This window comes from Argopecten irradians, chromosome 8 (assembly GCF_041381155.1).
Source record: "Argopecten irradians isolate NY chromosome 8, Ai_NY, whole genome shotgun sequence".
Lineage (NCBI taxonomy): Eukaryota > Metazoa > Mollusca > Bivalvia > Pectinida > Pectinidae > Argopecten > Argopecten irradians.
This window is the reverse complement of record NC_091141.1, coordinates 16,089,243-16,109,220: the sequence shown is the minus strand read 5'-3', so window position 1 is coordinate 16,109,220 and position 19,978 is coordinate 16,089,243. Positions and strand designations below refer to the sequence as shown.

Here is a 19,978-nt window from a genome sequence, read left to right as displayed (position 1 = left end):
ACCAACTGTCCAACTGAAACTACATGTAATGATGCTACAGGAAATGGTGATAAAACCACAGGTACATATTGTAAAAGCACTTAGAAAAATCCAGAGCTACTGATACACATGTAACAGCAATTATATTTTTGATTCCAGAGTAATTCCCCCTTTCCAACATTATATTTAATCTTTGTGCATTGATGGATACCATTATGGGTATGTTATTATATAATTCAGTCAAGCCAGTCCATATACAATATGACCAAGGGGGTAAAGAAAAGCCAATCTGTATAGCCAATTTAAGAAGTCTATATGTTGTAATTGACTATTTGGCAAAGATGTGTCACCCAAACTCTTAAGACATCTTTTAGAAATCATTTGAGATATACATTACTGAACTGACACACACGATCCAAATACAAAGACAATTACATGTACCATAAGCAGAAAAATAAAATAATTGAAATCAATGATACATTTATAATGAAATTGTGATGTAATTCACTAATTGGAGTAATTACATTTTTTTAAAAAGTGTCTTATTTGATGAATGTTTATTTAATTAAATATATACAATTATATTATGGAATGAAGGTGATACGGAAATCAACAATGCCTCTAATGATACAACAGGTAAGTAGAAATGTAGCTATTTGACAATACGTTATTGGTATATTGAATTGAATTGTTTCATCATTTTTCTTTATTCAATATAGGCTTACATCATTTTCAAGGATAAATGTTATGATTCTATTAAATGAGATCAATATTATGCAGAATCTCATATCTATGAATTGATGAATAAATTCTAAAAATTAGCAATTGTTTATTTCAAATTTTCAACCCCAGACAAGTCACTAATAAACAATGGAAGAACAACACAAACAAAACCTGACAGTATGATTTAACAATGTTTATCTGATACTTCTTTGGATGGTGATAAAAGTGGCATAAACATGTACATTCAATTCTAATATACATATGTATACATATTTGTTTCTTTTGAATAGATGAGGGAAGAACTGAAGCAGATGGTAAATTTATGTTGAATTAATATATAGACTTATTTGTGTGCAGTAAAGAGTACATTTTAATTAAGAATTGCAATTGTTCAAGTTTTGAATTGAAACAATATATGGATATGCCGGTAGTATGACAGTGCACTGATATGTCTATCATACATACATATGTAAACAATGACTAGCCATCAAATTTCTTCCCAAAACGGAAATATTTTGTTCAATTGTAATAGCTAAATTGTACCCTTTTCTCTTAGTAAATTATGATTGTTATGCAAAGTATCATTGCCTTTGTCATACTGGAAGTGTATGACAGCCAACACTTTGCCTGATGTTATCCCTGTTGTATTGTTTGTTGATGTTAATTACTTGTATGTTTTTACTTTTTAGTAAACTAACTTTAAAGATGCCACAGATTGAATACCAGAGTAACCAACAACTTTGTACAATCACTATTTCATAAAATTAGGAAAAGCACCAATGGATTTCTCTGAGATAATGTTTAAGAGATTTTTTTTTTAAATTTAGCACAATACTTTATGTGTTATTAAATATACACATATATATATTATACATGTACAATGTGATATCTTAATATCTGTAATATGACAGTGTTTGTATATATATCTATCATTTCAGAAAAATTCAACTGGACTACAGAGGCTACCAAACTCCTCATTAGCTTGAGACATGATCACCAGGGCCTTTTTGACAACCATGCAGTAACAAAGAAAAAAAGTGTGGCAAATAATAGCCAAAAAATTTGGAGAAAAGGCTAAGCCAGTTGACTGGAGTCAACTAAAGGGAAAATGGGCAAAGTTGGAGAGAAAGTACAAGGATGTGAAGAGTGGAAATGGTAAGAGTGGGAGTGGGAGGAGGGAGTTTTTGTTTGAGAGGGAAATGGAGGCGGCTATTGGGGGTAACCCAAATATTACCCCCGTGGCTACCTTCAGTTCCATGAATGAGAGTGGGACTGTGAGTGTGGAGAATGAGACAGGTAGGCCCACAAGTAATGAAAAAGTGAGCGAGGCAATTGAGAGAAGTAAGGGACTGAAGAGAAAGAGGGAGAGCGCATATGAAATGTTGAGTGAAATGAGAGAGGAGAGAAAGAAGCAGCATGAAGAGGAAATGAATGTTATGAATAGATTTTTTAGCTGTTTTTTTTCTTCAAAAATGGTGCCAAAAGAACAGTAAATGCTATGACAACATGATTTGTTTAAATATTTTATCTCCACAGGCTTGTAGAGTAGGATATGGCAAGCCACAAGTATAAAGTACTACATTTTGTATACCACCTGTATATATGAAGTGTCATGTAAGTTGTCACTTATTCATGAGGCAGTGATGATACAATTACATGTACTGTAGTACACTGTATTTCATTTGATTGGAAAAATATTTGACATGAATTTTAAACAAAACATAAAAGAGAACTTCTATAATTTGAATGCATTTTATCATCACTGCTTTATGAGTAAATATCATCTTGGCTATAATGACCACCATGAAGTTTATTACTAGTTCGTTATTCAAATAACTTATTCTGTTGCATAATTATTTGTTTGCCAGACAAACTGGTTACACAAGCAACCCCGCGATATAATCTCTCTTGTTATGACCCGTGCTGTTTATGTCATCAGCTAGCCCGTTGTTGTCATCTACACCATCTTCTTCAGCCTCAGGAATGTCTTCTGGCCCATCCTCTACCAAGACGAAGTTGTGTAAGACGCAGCTTGCAGCAATTACCTGACACATACTATCTACTGAAGACATTTCCAAATGATGTAGTCGTCGCCATTTCACCTTTAGCAGGCCGAAAGCTCTCTCTACAACCACACGTGTTGATGAATGTTTTTTGTTGTAGTTTCGCTGCTGGAGAGATAGATGGCCATTATCCCTATATGGTGTCAGCATGGTCCTGGAAAAAAACACCATGTAGTACCTTACACGTATTTTCTCTCCCTTTTTGAGGCCTCAATTTCAATTGCCCAGATATAAATAAGGACCAAAACTACATAAAACGGTATAAATTTGCAATAATTTTGACTTATTAGCACCTTTTCATTTTTATCAATTTTTAAGTGCCCTGGGCGCTTATTGGGTCGAATACGGTATGTACAGAAAATGACACAAAAGCTTACTCACTTTGATAGCGGGTATGCGCCATCTCCAATCAAATGGCCTTGGATTGGAAACAGTTCTGCTGATCTCAAATTAATTTTGCTGTTCGCATACACCCGCGCATCATGAACCGATCCCGGCCATCCAACGTATATGTCTGTGAATCCCATCTGATGGTCAACGACTGCCTGTATAAATTCACAATCAATAATAACTATTCACCTCTACGCAAGTTTTAGTCTCGTTAATGCCAAGTTGTCGTTTATCCAGGGACCAATGTTTATCCAAAATGTATGGATTTATACAATCTACATGTATGTCTCTGAATTTATAACCATATCTTTGTTATTTTTGACTACATTAAGCACACAATATACATTGGTATTGCACAGGGTAACTAAATGGAGTCCGGATACATTGTACCTTTTAGGGTTCAGTTATTTGTGATCGACATCGCAACACTAAAATTGCTAATGATTCAACCGGATATGAATAGTTCAATGATTTATAAGTGATATCCTCATTTACATGTACGTCCTTTGGATAGTTATATTCGATGTTATTTGTTCCTTAGTACATTAACGTCTGTCGTCATAAAAGGTTGGCTGAAATTCTGCTGTTTTTTTTTTTTTTTTTTTTTAATTTTGAAATGCAACTATTCTCCGTCGAAATATACTCGTAGGTAAGTCTAATTTTCCATGGCACACAAGTATTTGTAATATGCTACCGAAAATCAAAGGAAAATCCCAAAACTGAACCTCCACCCCATCCCCTCTTTAAAATACGGACAAGCGACCACAAACCATTTCCGATTCTGTTGCAATTATGGCAATGAATAAAATGTATGTTTGACTAATTAAACATACAGGTAAACAATGGTGTAGCTACAGATCTAGACCTGGTTCGAATTCCCAACCGACGGTATTACTACTATACGACATAGTCCGCTAAACCTGCCTATATTATTAGGATTTTTTTGTCTAATATATATTAGGCAAAAAAAAATTAAAATTAAAAAGCCTAATAATATTGGCAGGTCTAGCGGACTATATACGACATAAATCATATATATATATATATATATATATATATATATATATATATACAAAATGTAGTTAAATCAACGGTTCTTGTCTATATGTTTGTCCAGTTATCCTGCAGTTATCCATATCCAACATGGCGACGGTACAAAAATTAGAGACAATCGTACTGTCTGTTCACAAAATAGACGGGTATTTTTCTTGCATAACCGCCATAGATCGTGTCTTTTAACAATATTAACAAAATTTGAAGAGTAAGTCATATGCACAGAGATCCACAGTCGTTAGAATCAAGGGTTTCCCCCTGTGATATATCTTCGTCATTGAACCAAAGAGACCGACACCGTTTCTGTTTGACAAGTCACACGTTTGTAACACTGAGTGCCTACGTATGTTAATAATATCTAAAATTATAATTTTGATATTATTTAAACTGCACACAATTTTAATAAACTTTTCATTAGATAAATTGCTTAAGCCTTCGGCGATCGCAACCAATGCAATATAGCGATTGACCGAAGGGTACATCCAGACCGCCATTGTCTTTGTAGTTTATTCATGTTTTATATGTACTTTTATTTGTTCTTTTTTTTGTCTTGACAAAGGAGCAGATCGACTCGAAAATTCGACGATATTCTGTCCACAGTTAGAATTACACTCATGTATTTATACTGTGTGTACCAGGTGTAACGATGGCTGTCCTCGTAACACAATTAAGGTATCCCGCCATATTAAATAAATAAATACTGTATCGCCATATAATGTATCTCATAAGATCCAACTTGGATATACCTTGGTCCATAAATAAATGATATTTTGGCTTGAAATGCTAGCGTGTATAGTCGTTGACAATACATGTACTCTTTTCGTCAATTTCTCGGTGATAGATCTATGTTAAATAAGAGCCAACATTGGAGACTTTTCAAGCATAATTTACAGTTTAAACCGGAAAGTGTACAACATACATTGTATACGTAATTAAAGGTATCAATTGCATACATTTGGACATACCTACAGATATGTATATGTAAAGTTATACATCGTTAGAATACAAATTGCTTTCAGATTAATAATTTACACTTCAATTAAAAATACACGTTCAATAATGGTAAGCTGACAACACCTATATTTGGACTAATTGTACTAAATTTGGTTGTACCTGAAGTACCAAGGAGTGGTATTTTTTCCTATTCAGATAGGAAGCCTTGTGATTTTTTGGCGGTACTATGCATACATTTTGTATATGCGTTCCATCAATAGCACCAACAACCCCCGGGAAACCATTTATCTCGTGGAACTTCTCTTGTATTAAATGTAGTCTTGGTCCTTGATAAACATAAAACGTTAAATGGATAGGTTTTTAATTATTTTTATGATGTAGCAAAATCGTTTCGCTTAATACTGAAACATAATTACTTAAGTAGACGTAGCGTTAATAAAATTAACTCAGTAACGGTGTAAACCTGAGATTTACAATAAAGGATGAATATTCTTTATAAATTAAATGTTTTCATTTATTTTCAGCGGATATAATGTGAAATGAAAATATTCGCAGTAAACTTCAGTGAAATGTCAATCTTGTAGACCTACACTCTTTAACATAAAATAAATTACCAATCGAATGCACCAAACAGAAGAGTTATCGCTCCTGTGAACTTTCAACTCGCCATGTTTTGATTTAGGCCTACTGCCAGTCTACAAAACCTGAAACTGTTATGGCTTATGGCGGCCATGCAAAGTGAGAGAAGTGCGGACTTTTTAACTCATCAATAAGGTAAGTGTAAGTGTTATAGGAAAAAAATGATTACCAGTAGGCCAGGTGATGAATTCATTCATCAAACTAGTGATGGCGTTCACAACACGGGCCTTCGTCCTTGTAACACTGCTGCCAGTGATGTTGAACCTATCGGCAATTTCCCGGTGAGAATCTTTGTTTGCCAAATACCATATTGTAATCAAAATTTGTTTTTTAATTGATATGGGTTCACGACCCCGCTCGTGATAAACTGGCACTTTATCAGTTGCAATGATTAAGTGCTGCAAAAAAGAAAAACATCTCCGAGACATTCTAAAATGCGAATGAAATTCATTTTCATTATAGTTTGCAACTACATTTTCCACATATAAAGGAACACGGGTTCTTTCCCGTGTCCTGAATGCAAGAGAGGTGGCGATTTCATCAAAATCATCCTCTTCATCGTCAAAAAAGAAAAGAAAAACAAAAGGCAGCAGACAATATCTGGCTGTTGTCCACCATATTGGATTTCGCGTGCTTAGAACGTGAAAGGATCGTGAGTATACCATTTAACGAACCCGTTCCAAGTTGGAACATCCGGAACGTTCCGCTAAATGGAACACGTTGTAGAAGTGGTAGTTTCTGCTACTACTTAGCGATCAGCATGAAAAGAGTAGGTATAATGTCAGTATAATGTGACCGGGTTGGATGGATTGCGTGGTGTCTTCGGCGGCATGTTTCAATGCACTATATTTACACTTGCTAGGCTTGGTCACTATACGCTAATACTAGCCGATTTTGTTTACCATAACTGCATGGTAACATTGAACTTTGAACTTGCGTAAGGAAATGTTCTGTGCAACGTAAAAGGACTACTTTTTTTTAAAAGAAACACATGGCTTTGTTTACATTTTGACGAAACATTACGTGTATATTGTTGTTTTTCATAGAATTTTGGAAAAATGTAAACAATATATACATGTTTTATATTTATATATGATTCAAACAATTTTTAAATTAACAATTGTATAAAGAAACGGAAAAATATCCCGACCGGGGCGACGTGCTTTCATTTTTGTTAAAAATGATGGGTGTCAAATGTAAACATTACCTCTGTGCCTATGTTCGTCCTACGATCGAGCCTTTGGGGTGGACGGGTGTGAGACCCTCTGATAGAGGTCAGTTATAAACATATCCTCTTGTCTTTGTTCTTTGAGTATTTAATCATGTGTATTATAAAACATGCACCGCTAATAATCCACGTGTTGACAGTTCCGCGTCACCACAAATACATTGTATCCATCGAACACAAGTGAATTTGTTTCATCTATCGATGGCGATATGGATCTAAACGTAGATTATATAATCACATGGCTCCCAAGGATGTAATATCGTCAAGTCAGACGACATCTCAAACACATTGAGCTACTTGAAAATCGGTGTTTTCACAACTTCCGCAAACTAAAGTGTGTAAGCGTGCGTCAGCTTCGCCTCGCTGCACAATAACGGTCACCGAGTTCACACATGTGGCCGTGTACAAATTCTTTATGTTATTACGCTATATATTAACTTTTAGCAAAATTGAATATATATTTAAAGTTCTGATCTGATTAAATAAAATTATCTCTGAAATTTACTTTGTTTGTCATGTTTATTTTACACTAAAATATTGAACTTTTTTGTCGTCGCGGATGAATAATTCTACCTTACGTGAAGCGTCATCATTCGCTGTTCAATTGAGTAAGCTCCTCCCACTTTTGACCGACTTTTATTGAATAATTACGTCACTTTCAAATGACGATTTTATTGCATAAAATATAAATAAAAAGTCGTGTGAGTGTAAATATAGGGATTGGATTTCGTTTTTATGTTAACCATGCTTGTATGGAGCAATTCCTCTAAGAATATATTCAATATGGGGCGCTAACGCGCCCCATAGAATATATTCTTAGAGGAATTGCTCCATACAAGCATGGTTAACATAAAAACGAAATCCAATCCCTATATAAAAATGTGTCCACTATACAAGAAGACACAAAACGAATATACTGCATTCTCTAACTACAAAACAGTCGCATCTCGCATTTTACATACAAAATTAAACGCAATCTCCCTTAAAGATTTTTTTTTCAAAATCAACAAACCAAAATAAATGCCAAGTTATTGACAGACAATATTGCAAGGGGATCTACATTCCAAGGAAATGGGTCAATGTGTATAAACACAGGGACTTTATGGTCCATCATCGCCTTGGATGTACATATGCAAGTACGTTAATAAATGCACATTACTTCAATCTCGCATTCGAAGCTATTTCATTAGCTTTATCATATAAGTAAGTTAACTTCATTATATTATCTACAAAACTTAAGTTTGAGGTATCAACTTTTAGCTATATTAAGATATTCTATATACTTTTATTTGTATGTTTATTTATTTGATAATTTAATGAAGGCATAATATACTGTATATATATTAAAAGTAAATCGAAAATGACTTAAATAGGCGTAGCCTGATGTCAATTTGCTTGATGAATGTAATATCATTAAAATCTTGCTGAAATTGAAATAGCATAATTAAAAGACTGAAAGTCTCAAGACTGAATTCTCAACTTTTGCGTGCTACTGTTAATCCACTGCAAAAAAAAAATCATTGGCTTGAAATTCATTGTGACATCAGACAGAAACAATGAAATGACGTCAAGAAAAATGATGTGACGTCAGAATTACGAGAACGGCGTGACAAAATGGCGATCTCTGCTGGATCTCAGAGTATACATTTTGACGTGAAATTCTTTGTTATGTAGGTATTTGGAGTTATGTAATAAAAAGTATCTTAAATTTGTGTTTATTTCATATGAGATTTTAGGAAATGAACACTCATGTATGATCTTATATATATATATATATGAAAAGTTGTCATTGTTCTAGATATATGTTTTCCATTTAATATGCCTTCACTTGGAGGTTGAACCAAAAATTTAAAACATCAACAGAAATGGCTCCCATTATCTTGTACCCATATAAGCGGCTTATATGGGTAATGCATGTTTATATTAACACAGGTACTAGTAGATCAAAAGGTATAGTGTAGTTTATATGAACCGGAAAAGTTCCCAAGGCTGTTTACTCCAATATCCTGTTATCAAAGGTCGTGATTCACATGTAATATATACAATAAGACTGTGAAAGCCGATAGGCATAATCACTATTCAACTATACAATATATATGATATATATACACGCATCAATAGTGCATATGTACTGGCTACAATAGTAGCATATGTCTAATAGAGATCTGTAAGATTAAGTAGTTTATACTTGTACGTTTATTAAAAGGTGTTACACCCACGTCGAATGATACATTTTATCTATCAAAACAGGAGAAGATGAATTAATATTTTTTGTTCAGTAACAAAAGCTGCTTACTTTACGCTATCACACTTGAAAAGTTTGACCATTTTATTTTACATCCGATTAATGATGTTTTCTTCTGAGGTTTCAGTCCCATTGAAGTTCCATTTCGACAAAGATCAAAAAGTTATTAGGAGATTTCAAATACAATTTATCAATATCTGTAGCCAGTTGCCAGTTGCAAATTTTGTCAAAAAAGTACATTTCTATTTTAGGAGATTTTTTTTATACGGAGATTTCGAGAAATGACCCATTTGGCGGCCATTTTGAAAATGTGTCTTTTTTCGCTTTGAGTAGAGCCACAATTTTACCAATTTTTTTACTGAATTTGTTTTTACTTAAATCATCACTGCGCCACCATTTTTAGCTGTATTGTGGTAATTTCTGCTTTAAATCTTTACTAGGTTCCTGGTAATTAAGATATTGAGCATTAATATGTGAAATGATACACTTTGTTACTTTATTTTTACATTTATTGGTAATTTGAGCACTTTTATTTTTCACTATTAAGTTTTGAAAAATAACAAATATTCGAATGGGGCAAAAGAGTAAGCAAACGGACCCCCGTTTTTCTGCCTGATTTGGAAAGTACAACCCTTTCCCTATTGATACGCAAAATATTAACGGTTTAATACCATGACATTTTCTATAAAGGGTTAAATTTGGCGAAAATGGCTGAAAATGGTGCATGTTGTAGCTCAAAATTAAGGGGTAGGGGTAGCATATGTTGTTATTCTGAGAAAAAAATATGGGTCTTATATATTAAAACTGGTATATTTTAAGGAAGACCACTGGAAAGTAAATTCTACAAACATCAATACATATCAAACACCTAATTGGGAAATTATGGTTTTAATCTTGTATATTTTGTCAAAACGACTAAATTCCTATAAAATCCAATGTTGTCAACTAGGCATCTTTGAGTGGCAATAGCTCAAAAACGAGCACATGGGCATATGTTTTTTCTTCCATTTTCTTTTATGGTATGAACTCCTATTTCCAAAAATCTATAGGAGGAAAAAAAGTTTAATACAAGATAAATTTAGACTTCTCAGAGGTGTACATCCTTAAAAGTATTAACATACTTAATTGCAATCCTAAAAAACCCACATTGTTATGGCACTATGCTATGACGTTCGGATGGCGATGCAACAAAGGGGAATCAAATTATAATACGTTCATTCTTGTATTGTAAATATTATACACAGTTATGTTGTATGTATACGATTAAACATAAATTATTGTCCAAATGATAAATATTGTCTCTGTCGGCGGTGTAGCATCTTTAAATATATTTTATACAACGATTGTAAAAAAAAAGTTCCAACCAATTTCTAAAATACTGTTTTCATGTACACTATGTGACTATGGTATGTAGATGACGTGTCGATTCTCAGTACAGAAAAGCAACACAAAAGTAGGTCTATTTGGAGCTTTCAGTAGGTGTGTTATAAAATGTTGTGGCAGAGATAAAAATGTATCTTGGAATCCCCGTATGTCATTTACCTTTTGACTCGGTTACACCTCAATCGAAAAACAACAACAAAAACCACAAAAAACACAAAAATGTAAAATGTGTTCATTACTTATCAAATGCGATAACATCAAGATAGATCAAAGACGAAGTACACGACATAAGTGTATAAACATCATGCTTTACGCCTCCTTAACAGACGGATTAGCCGGTAACATAAATCGAGTGCATTGGATCGGATGGAAACATAATTTTTTCCAACGAATCCGCATTAAAAGACGGAGACAGGTGTTTGTGTAGGACTGCTGGATCTGTATATAACGAGGCTCGACGACAATCGGACCATCCTCCGCTTCAGCTGCAAACATGAACCTTCTTCTTGTATGTGCCCTCTTCGGGACGGTCGCCATCTCACAAGGTATGCCTTTGCTATATCGGATGTGTTATGTTTCCCCTTTAATACATCTCGGTAATTTCAATCAAATACATTGTTCGAATCCAGCAATGTTGGTGTAGTTAATTTTAATAATGTGTATATTTTAAATTAGGTGCAATATACTGTGACAAATAAATAGAAATCAGCTTAATTATTATGTGTGATAAGTCTCCTTGTTTTTTGACATTCGTTATTCTGTTTGTAAAACTATCTTTGTGTGATACAGTTAATGGTTCAGCTGTTCAAAATGTGATGGGGAACTATCCAGTTGTTAATTGTGGTAGATTATCATGAAGATGAATCATTGATGTTTCAGTTTCTGCCTGGGTATGTGAACGAGGCTGGGTGCCATACTGCAGCCATTGCTATTTCTTCAGTACAGATAAACAGTCATGGTACCAAGCAGCGGTATGTATATATACTAATATTTACATTTCCGTTTTCTCTTTGCTATATAACCTTACCAACGGCGAAATCGTTTACACTTGCTTAAATAAAGTGGTTGCCGCGCAAGAATACACACAGCGGAACACTGACTTCCGCAAGTAGTGTGAATGCGCATCCGGTTAGGCCTATTGTTTCTGTATTAAACATCTTCAAAAGATTGCATGTTTGAATGCTATGTAAATCTTAAATCAAATATCAGCAAATAACAAAATAACAAATATTGTGTAAATGGGATGAAAAAAGATAAAGTCAATGTGGAACTATATTTTGTGTACTCTCTAAATTTGACAACATTTCCCACCATATTGAAGCCAGTTGTTCCGGGATTCCATCAATTGACCGGCTGTTCCAACGATCGTATATCATTGGAAAAACAGAGATTTATTTTATTTAAACACTGATTTGAATGAAATGGTCAATCGAAATGTAAATATAAGGAATAATTTTTATTGTTTGTTGTTTACTGGTGTGTAAACTGCATTTTTGTACATATATCTCAACATGACGCGCTGACGCGCGTCATTTAAAATATATGTACAAAAAATGCAGTTTACACACCAGTAAACAACAAACAATAGAAATCATTCCTTAAGTATATACATCTAATGACAATAAGCGGCATTATCGAATGATAAAGTATATTGTAATAAACAATAGATAAGATAAACATGTATGGTAACATGGAGATGTAGAACATATCTAAACGTCCGTCACTTAGCATGACAGACGTTATATCCATATGAATCACATTTTGATAATACAAGGAAATAACCCTGTTACAAAGAATAATTTAATATAAAATCATACTGTCTAATATAACTTCATATTCGACAACAGACGTTAATGAATGTTGGTATTTTTTGTCTTTGTTGCAAAATTCCAGTTTACATGCGCCGCTAAGGGAGGAACTCTGGTTGCCTTCAACACAAGAGCGGAGATGTACTGGGTCAAGAGCTACGCCAAGAGGAGAAGCAGTGAGTTGCTTCTTTCTCACATTCTGTAATAAGTTAGAGGCCATAATCGAAAACCTAGTCTCAAGTGGTTTTCGACACGATGATATGGGGATTTAAAAGAAACACATTGCAGTAAAACTTGTTTTCCGCTCTACACTAGGGATATTTACAGTAGCAATCGTCAAAAACGCGTACTTTGTAATAGTAATGAGACAAACATTCCTAAAAACTAAAATTGATGTAACAGATAAATGGAATAAATATGAATGCATTCTCTCTTTCAACAACGTTTAAAACTATTTTCAATTAAGATGATGCATGATACCTAAATATTATTTGTAATTTAATAGTTAATAAGGAGTTGTCTCTTTATCTATTGTTTGAAGTAGATCCAAATAATTAGACAAATACTACTATTATATTCATATCTTGTTCATTAAGATATTGTTATCAAACAGAAAGTTGAAAGGGAATCTGAACACATGTCACGTGTCATGGATGTGTTTAAAGAATTACACTCGATAACAGATATAATTACTGTATAGATTGATTAACCGGTCTAATTCATCCGACAATATGACCTTAGTCCATGAGATATTTTTATTGTGTGGTATTGTTGTTGAGAAATGGGTCATCCATATTAGCTGTAAAGGCTGATGACAAGCAAACACAATGATTGCTATATATAATTCTACCATGATAATTATGTGAAGTAGTTCAGAAAGATCTGCATTCAATGCTCGTGGACCAAATTTTACAATGAAACCATATTCATAGTCACACAATCATTCAGCATAGATAATAATATGTAAACGGGGTATTTAAAATCGAGTTTCGTCGAAAACTATAAAAGAATACATCGAACCAGTGACTTTCCATCCCATCAATCAAAATATACACAAATGAAGAGAGGATGATATATTTGTATTGATAATGTTACCTAGACACTGATTGGTGGCTTGGAGGAAATGACATCAGAAATGAACATAGTTGGGTATGGCAGGCGTACAACACCCCCGTGAACAGGGACTGTGTCGACTGGGACCGTGGACAGCCTGACAACCATCAAGGCAACCAGGACTGTATGCTGCTGTGGGCCAGAGCAGACTTCAGATGGGACGACCAGAGCTGTGCCAGCCATAAAAACTACATCTGTGAAAAATACATGGTAAGTCAGAACGTCCGTAAAATCAGCAAATTATCTTTAGCTTGAGCGGGTACTTTTTACATACGTGGTATAATGTTCAGGTAGAAATAAGTACCTTTTATTTAATTGCTGACATGTTATCTACACTTTCTATTGCCTTTTTATTCTTGTTATTGTTATTTCGCTTCGATCAGGTTTTACCATAAACGTTTTGCCAACAATTTTACCCAACATTTGCAATCACATTTTATAAACCGATAACTGTTATATTCCTATGTAGTATCAACGATGCCAACGACATTTATATAGCATAATTCTGCTATTCTGTTTTATTTTTTCTCACAGGGATCCCAAAACGTATGCAGGTGTTTGGTTTAATTACTCCTATGTATACACTAAAGATATACAGTATCTACCCGTACATATATGTTAATCATGATTAATTAAAATTATTGAATCACTGATGTGAACGGATTGTTTTGCTTTTAATTAAAGTGTCACAAACTTTCTAATCGATATTCTAATGATTATGGTGATATTTGTTCAATCTTGTAAAGTACCATAAGAGTCTTTAGCCAGCAGCAGATTTGTTACTTGTAACCCCAATACCGAATACGCTGTTAACACAAGTAAACACATAACAAATTGTGATGTGCATATTTATCATTGGAAATCATAGGTATAATATGAAGATAATTTTATTGTTCATGTTCAAAGTTGTGAACACATGTATATATATTATGGTCCTTATGCTCTATCACTGTTTCCATATGCCAATTGACAGAATATCGAATTGCATTTTACCCTTCCGTAGGGGAATATTATTCCGCCAGTTGCAACGGAACGGCCAGATAAACATGAAACATTCAAAACTGTTTCATTAAATTACTTAATAGCTGTCCCAAACATTAAATTTAAACAGTAACAAAATTAATACCGGTTCTTTATTTTGAAGAGGTTATATTAATTGATGCTAAAACGATCGGATACTAAAAATCACTTTTATTTGTTCTTTACTATGATCTAATAAACAAGTGTACTATTTATTTAACCGACGTTTTAAAGAACACGTTAACACTTATACTGTCGGGGATCAACCGGAATGCAGATGTTCCGGAATCAGAATTCAGATAAGATTTAAAGGTATTACATGTGCAGCAAATTCAGGCTCAGGATGATAAGTTGTACGTACTAAAAATAGCATTACATGTATATAGTAGTTCTAATACGTCGCCGTACTTTTCTGAAGCATAATAAATTCAGCCAATCGACGTTGAAAATATTGATGTTCGGATGTTTGTGCCGCCATAAAAAAGTATTGAAAAGAAAGAAACGCTCTATATAAAGTAGCGCACTGTAGAAGATACAAAAGGTACTGAATGGTAGGGTAAAAATCACACTTTTATGTATGATATTCATTAGTTGAACAATAATTGGTGTTTGATCATGTATATATATATATCTAATTAACACAAAAAATAATATAAAATGCTTCATTTCGCCTTTGATGCATGCGCAATCAGTACTTCCTTCCATATAGGATACAGTGACACGGAATTTTTTCGGGATGCAATTAATTATTTTCCATATTTTTAACTTGAAGTAAAATTAGAAGCTCAAACTTTTCAATGATGGTAATGGAGTAAAATAAGTAACTTTTGTAACTAAAGAAAAATATTTAATCGTCTGTTCCTGTTTTTAATAGTGAAAAAATACCATTTGTCAGCGGTGGAGCATCTTTAACTATGATCTAATAAACAAGTGTAATATTTATTTAACTGACGTTTTAAAGAACACGTTAACACTTATACTGTCGGGGATCAACCGGAATGGAGATGTTCCGGAATCGGAATTCAGATAAGATTCAAAGGTATTACATGTGCAGCAAATTAAGGCTCAGGATATTTAGTTGTACATGCTAGTAGCCCTGATACAGCCCCAGTACTTTTCTGAAGCAAAACAAAAAATCAGCCAATCGATGTTGGAAATATTGATGTTCGGATGTTTGTGCCGCCATAAAAAGTATTGAAAAGAAAGAAACGCTCTATATAAAGTAACGCACTGTAGAAGATAAAAAAGGTACTGAATGGTAGGGTAAAATCACATTTTTATTAATTGTTGATTCAACGATGCCGTAACTTATAAGATATATTGTGCAGTGGATACAGAGTGGAGCAGAGTGCAAAACTATACTAAATAATTTTAGAGCAACATGATTATGTTTAATACATGTGCTATACAATAGACCAGAACTATGAATACATACATGACACTGATGTTATGTCTAGGATGTACAGCACATGCGATGACAACAGCATCAGAATGTATACTTGCATTTCTCTAATTACGTCGATGATGTTTTGAAAGTTAAGCAAAACTTATCCAGTCAGATAGCGTGTGCTTCTATATGAATGGCGGAGTGTTATTCATATTCCTACAACCAAGCCAAAGAGGAATGTCAAACGTTTACCAGGGAGCTCTGTTCTGATGATAGTGTCAACCAGTCCTCAGACATCCTGGTGTATGTGAAGAAGAGAAGACACAATGGTAGTGGTATGCTATCGTTTTAATCATCAATATACAAGAACTGTAAATATTACTATTACATCTGTGTCTGAAATAATCATCTACATCACAAAAGAACCTGCATCACAACATTTATCTTGTCTTATCGATCTTAGTATCAGTTTTCACTTTAATATCAACATAAATTTCCTAGATTTATATAGGAATATTGACTAAATTTGCCCTCTTTCGTTCATTTATTTTTCCATAATTTATTCTTGTTTTATTTCGTATTATTCTCTATATTGTTTTATTTCGTATTATTCTCTATATTGAAAACTCAGGCGAATTTAGCCAAAACGGCGTTTCATTGCTTCGCGCGCAGAATGTTTCAAGCATTTCGTCTTATTTACGATTAGATGTCGGTGTTTCGAACATTATGACCAAACCTCACACGATTCCGCTATATATTTATAGCCAATGAGGTGGATACTGTGTGCTTCGATTTCGCGAGTGACAAGGATTCCGATTTGGATTCATTATACAGCAACTGTGTGGTCATTTCATCATCCCCAGAAGTGTTCAGAACCTCACTGACAAGACCAATAAGTTTGTTTCTGCGTGATTTAAAATTTTGGATCTTGGATATCATATTTTTTTATAAAGATGCTACGGGCACCGAACATATTGTACATACTCGGCTTTCCAAGTGGTTTGCATACTTCTCTTTCTAACACCTAATGGATTGGAGTGAAACCAGTCTATCGGTGTTGTGTGGCTCAAATAGCCCCAGTTAGTTGCTGCAAGTGAAGGTCCTAATTAGTTTTTTTGTCCTTAAGGAAACAGCTTATGGTCTGTAGAAACCTTCTAATGTAGCGTTCCACTTGCCCATTTGAATCTGAAAGGTATGGCGACATACATATCGTAAAATTACAGCAGCTCACAGATTCCAGACACCATGGTTTCATCTATATTTGTACACTGACACCGATTACCAATCGCAAGGTAGGGCATCCAAAGGGACATTCTCACAGTATTACTTGGAATCCGGCAATCTATCGGACACACAGGAGAGACCACCAACATTTACGTGTTCTTTCCCTGTACGATGCTGGTCTATCATCGCAAAGGCAGACAACTCTTCAATCCACCGTGCCAAATGACCCTCAATATGATTGAAACTAAATAGCCTGCTATGTTCCGTCCTGGCAATAAATGGCCTGCAGTAATGGCGTAACTGAGACAGAGTTCTCAATTGGACTGATATGCCATCTTTTGAATTTTCAACTTCATCACTTTGGGCCTATACAGTAAATTATGAAGGCCCTACCTGATACTCGAATCTAGAGGACCTAACAACCGACCTTACACAGGGAATGTCATGCATGCTTGAGTCAAGCTCATCATCCGCGAATGTCGATCTTTATTACCTCAGAATTTTGTTTTGTCACCAATGTTAATCTTGATAACTGAAGTAATTTTAAGTTGGACACACCCTCTAACATTTTAAGTAAGGCCCTCCAAATATCTAACATACAGACATTATTATTTTGCCACATGCCTCCCCAATATTCTTTAACTGGGTAAGGTAACCATGGGAAGCTATATTAATATTCATGATTTTTAGGTTAATTCCCGACTAAATTATATAATACTATGACACGTGGTTAACGCGAGTGAGTGATACAAAATTCAAATAGCAACGACCTTGAAAGGTTAAGCTCGCTGAAATTTTGAAAATATCCAGGCTACCATATGTCTTCCTCACTAGTCATTTGATCCATGGACTAGCAATTTGTCTCTTCCGTAATACGTATGTCGACTACTTCAGAACAGCGATGGCGTTTTAGTGCACTATTGATCACCCTTTACAATACGGTGGTTTCCTAAATCCCTAATTAGTCCCACTTTCCGGTGATAATCATGTCACAGAATTCACGTGAAATGTTGACGTCATAATCACCGAAAGGTGGGACTAATAGACAGTAATTTGTTCTTTGGGTTCGTCGTTTTGGGATCTCGAAACCGCCGTATTGGTACGGCCCATTATATTGTTTACACCATGTGTTACTAAGGTACAAGGATACTCAACGCGTATGTCATCAAGTGTAACTTTCATGAAATACAAAAATAGAAAAAAAATATTCCAAAACCATACTTTGTAACCTGTTGATTTAATCATTAAAGATTCAAGACTAACAGCCGACATAGAAGTTTGAATTCAAATAAATAGAATATGACACTCAACATACACTGTCAAAGCCTACCCTATCTACCTGTAACATTCCATTTAGAGATCTTTTTTGTTTGACATCCCCTGAATACGTTTGAACGTTATCAGATAACTGGAAGGCTCACCACGAGAATAAAATTTCAAAACTTAGATTGATGCAAAGAAAATCAAAATTAAGGTACCTGACAGGTCTATGAAACTGGTATAAATTTAGTTTCCAGTAGCACCCCGGTGGCTGTACTCAACGCCCTGTCGACTGACGCGTTTCACGCTTTGCTATGGGACACATACATTATATATAGATATAATACGTAAAAATGAATTTCTGCAAAAATCATTTGAAGATGATACAGGTTACAACTGCCTTTAAATTGAATAGTCGGGTAACGGAAGGCTAAACTAACAAATGCTTATAAATTTAATAATCGGGTTACGGAAGGCTAAAAAGTTGGTAAAAAAAGAATATATCAAGTATAATATATAATCTTCATATTCTGGGCTGATTCAATAGTTTTATTATAATTGCAGTTTTCATATCTTTTACTGATAAAATGCATAAGAACGGTCAGTTTCCTCAGATTGCTTAGACTTGTAGTTATTAAATGCTTGTCTAAGGGATTGTTTAAATGTGACTTTTGACGTTTTATAATCCATATGATAAAGGCTATTTACATGTTTTAGTCTAGCCTAGTTTATCCAGCTGATTAGCATTTTCATTTGAGTGTCATAACATATATATCATCAGGCCATGGGCTAAGAGGGTCCCACATGCACCCCTCCCCCGTAAACTCCGAACCAATATTTTTCTGAATACTTATGAACCACTGATCACAAATCAAATTGTTAAAATTGTATATGTCGGTATAAACTTCCGGTTATGACGTCATCGAGATGGCCGTCAGCTCGAATTTTACTAAAAATGAAAAGTAGTAAAAAAATTCACATTTTTCAATAGAAGTAGACAAATGAGGTATCAAAATGTCGAAGGCATGGATCCATTTCTTCTCTGGCCGGGACCACGTGCCTATCATGAAGGCACGGATGCTGGTTGAATCATCAGGGGATATCATCTAGATACTGTGAACCAACTTCGTTTCGCGTGCAATATACTTTCACGAATTTCGCAATTCGAGATCAATATATTTGATTGATAGAATAGCTGCTTCGCCATGACGATAATGATTTGTGTATTCGTTAAAGGAGCAAGTCTCTTGCATTTCAAAAATTATCATCAAAAAATATTAACTATTAGCTTGCTCTTATTTACAGGCATTGTGATGATGAAAATCGAGTTGGCAGTATCGAGCTTTTGTCAAAGTGGGTGTATCTTTCTTTTTGTGTGAGCTACAACGGCGATCATTTCGTGCAAGTCAGGGTAACCCATCTTAGATGAGAATCCATGACAGTCTCTTGATCTGTTCTACAGAGTTTAGAAACTCAATGGATCTTAGTTTTCAAAGTGCTGACAATTGA

The 19,978-nt window shown here is 34.4% G+C and overlaps 2 protein-coding genes across 2 annotated transcripts; one reads left to right on the top strand and one right to left on the bottom strand.

The window, feature by feature from the left end:
* Positions 1 to 2,579: 2,579 nt before the first annotated feature.
* On the bottom strand, positions 2,580 to 3,292 carry LOC138329747 (uncharacterized). The gene is made up of 2 exons (XM_069277037.1): positions 3,147 to 3,292; positions 2,580 to 2,919 (listed from the first exon to the last, which is right to left on the bottom strand). Exons 1-2 carry the CDS (start codon positions 3,290 to 3,292, stop codon positions 2,580 to 2,582), a joined length of 486 nt encoding a protein of 161 aa, XP_069133138.1.
* Positions 3,293 to 11,150: 7,858 nt separating this feature from the next.
* Positions 11,151 to 14,490, top strand: LOC138329746 (perlucin-like protein). The gene is made up of 5 exons (XM_069277036.1): positions 11,151 to 11,202; positions 11,537 to 11,628; positions 12,551 to 12,641; positions 13,565 to 13,788; positions 14,485 to 14,490. Exons 1-5 carry the CDS (start codon positions 11,151 to 11,153, stop codon positions 14,488 to 14,490), a joined length of 465 nt encoding a protein of 154 aa, XP_069133137.1.
* Positions 14,491 to 19,978: the final 5,488 nt, after the last annotated feature.

What these genes read in the sequence shown, in the direction of transcription:
- LOC138329747 (XM_069277037.1), bottom strand. Translation starts at nt 3,292, where the DNA reads ATGGGATTCACAGACATATACGTTGGATGGCCGGGATCGGTTCATGAT. An exon ending in GGCGCATACCCGCTATCAAA is followed by an intron (nt 2,920 to 3,146) that starts GTGAGTAAGCTT and finishes GTTTTTTTCCAG; the next exon opens with GACCATGCTGACACCATATA.
- LOC138329746 (XM_069277036.1), top strand. Translation starts at nt 11,151, where the DNA reads ATGAACCTTCTTCTTGTATGTGCCCTCTTCGGGACGGTCGCCATCTCA. An exon ending in GACGGTCGCCATCTCACAAG is followed by an intron (nt 11,203 to 11,536) that starts GTATGCCTTTGC and finishes TTGATGTTTCAG; the next exon opens with TTTCTGCCTGGGTATGTGAA. An exon ending in AGTCATGGTACCAAGCAGCG is followed by an intron (nt 11,629 to 12,550) that starts GTATGTATATAT and finishes GCAAAATTCCAG; the next exon opens with TTTACATGCGCCGCTAAGGG.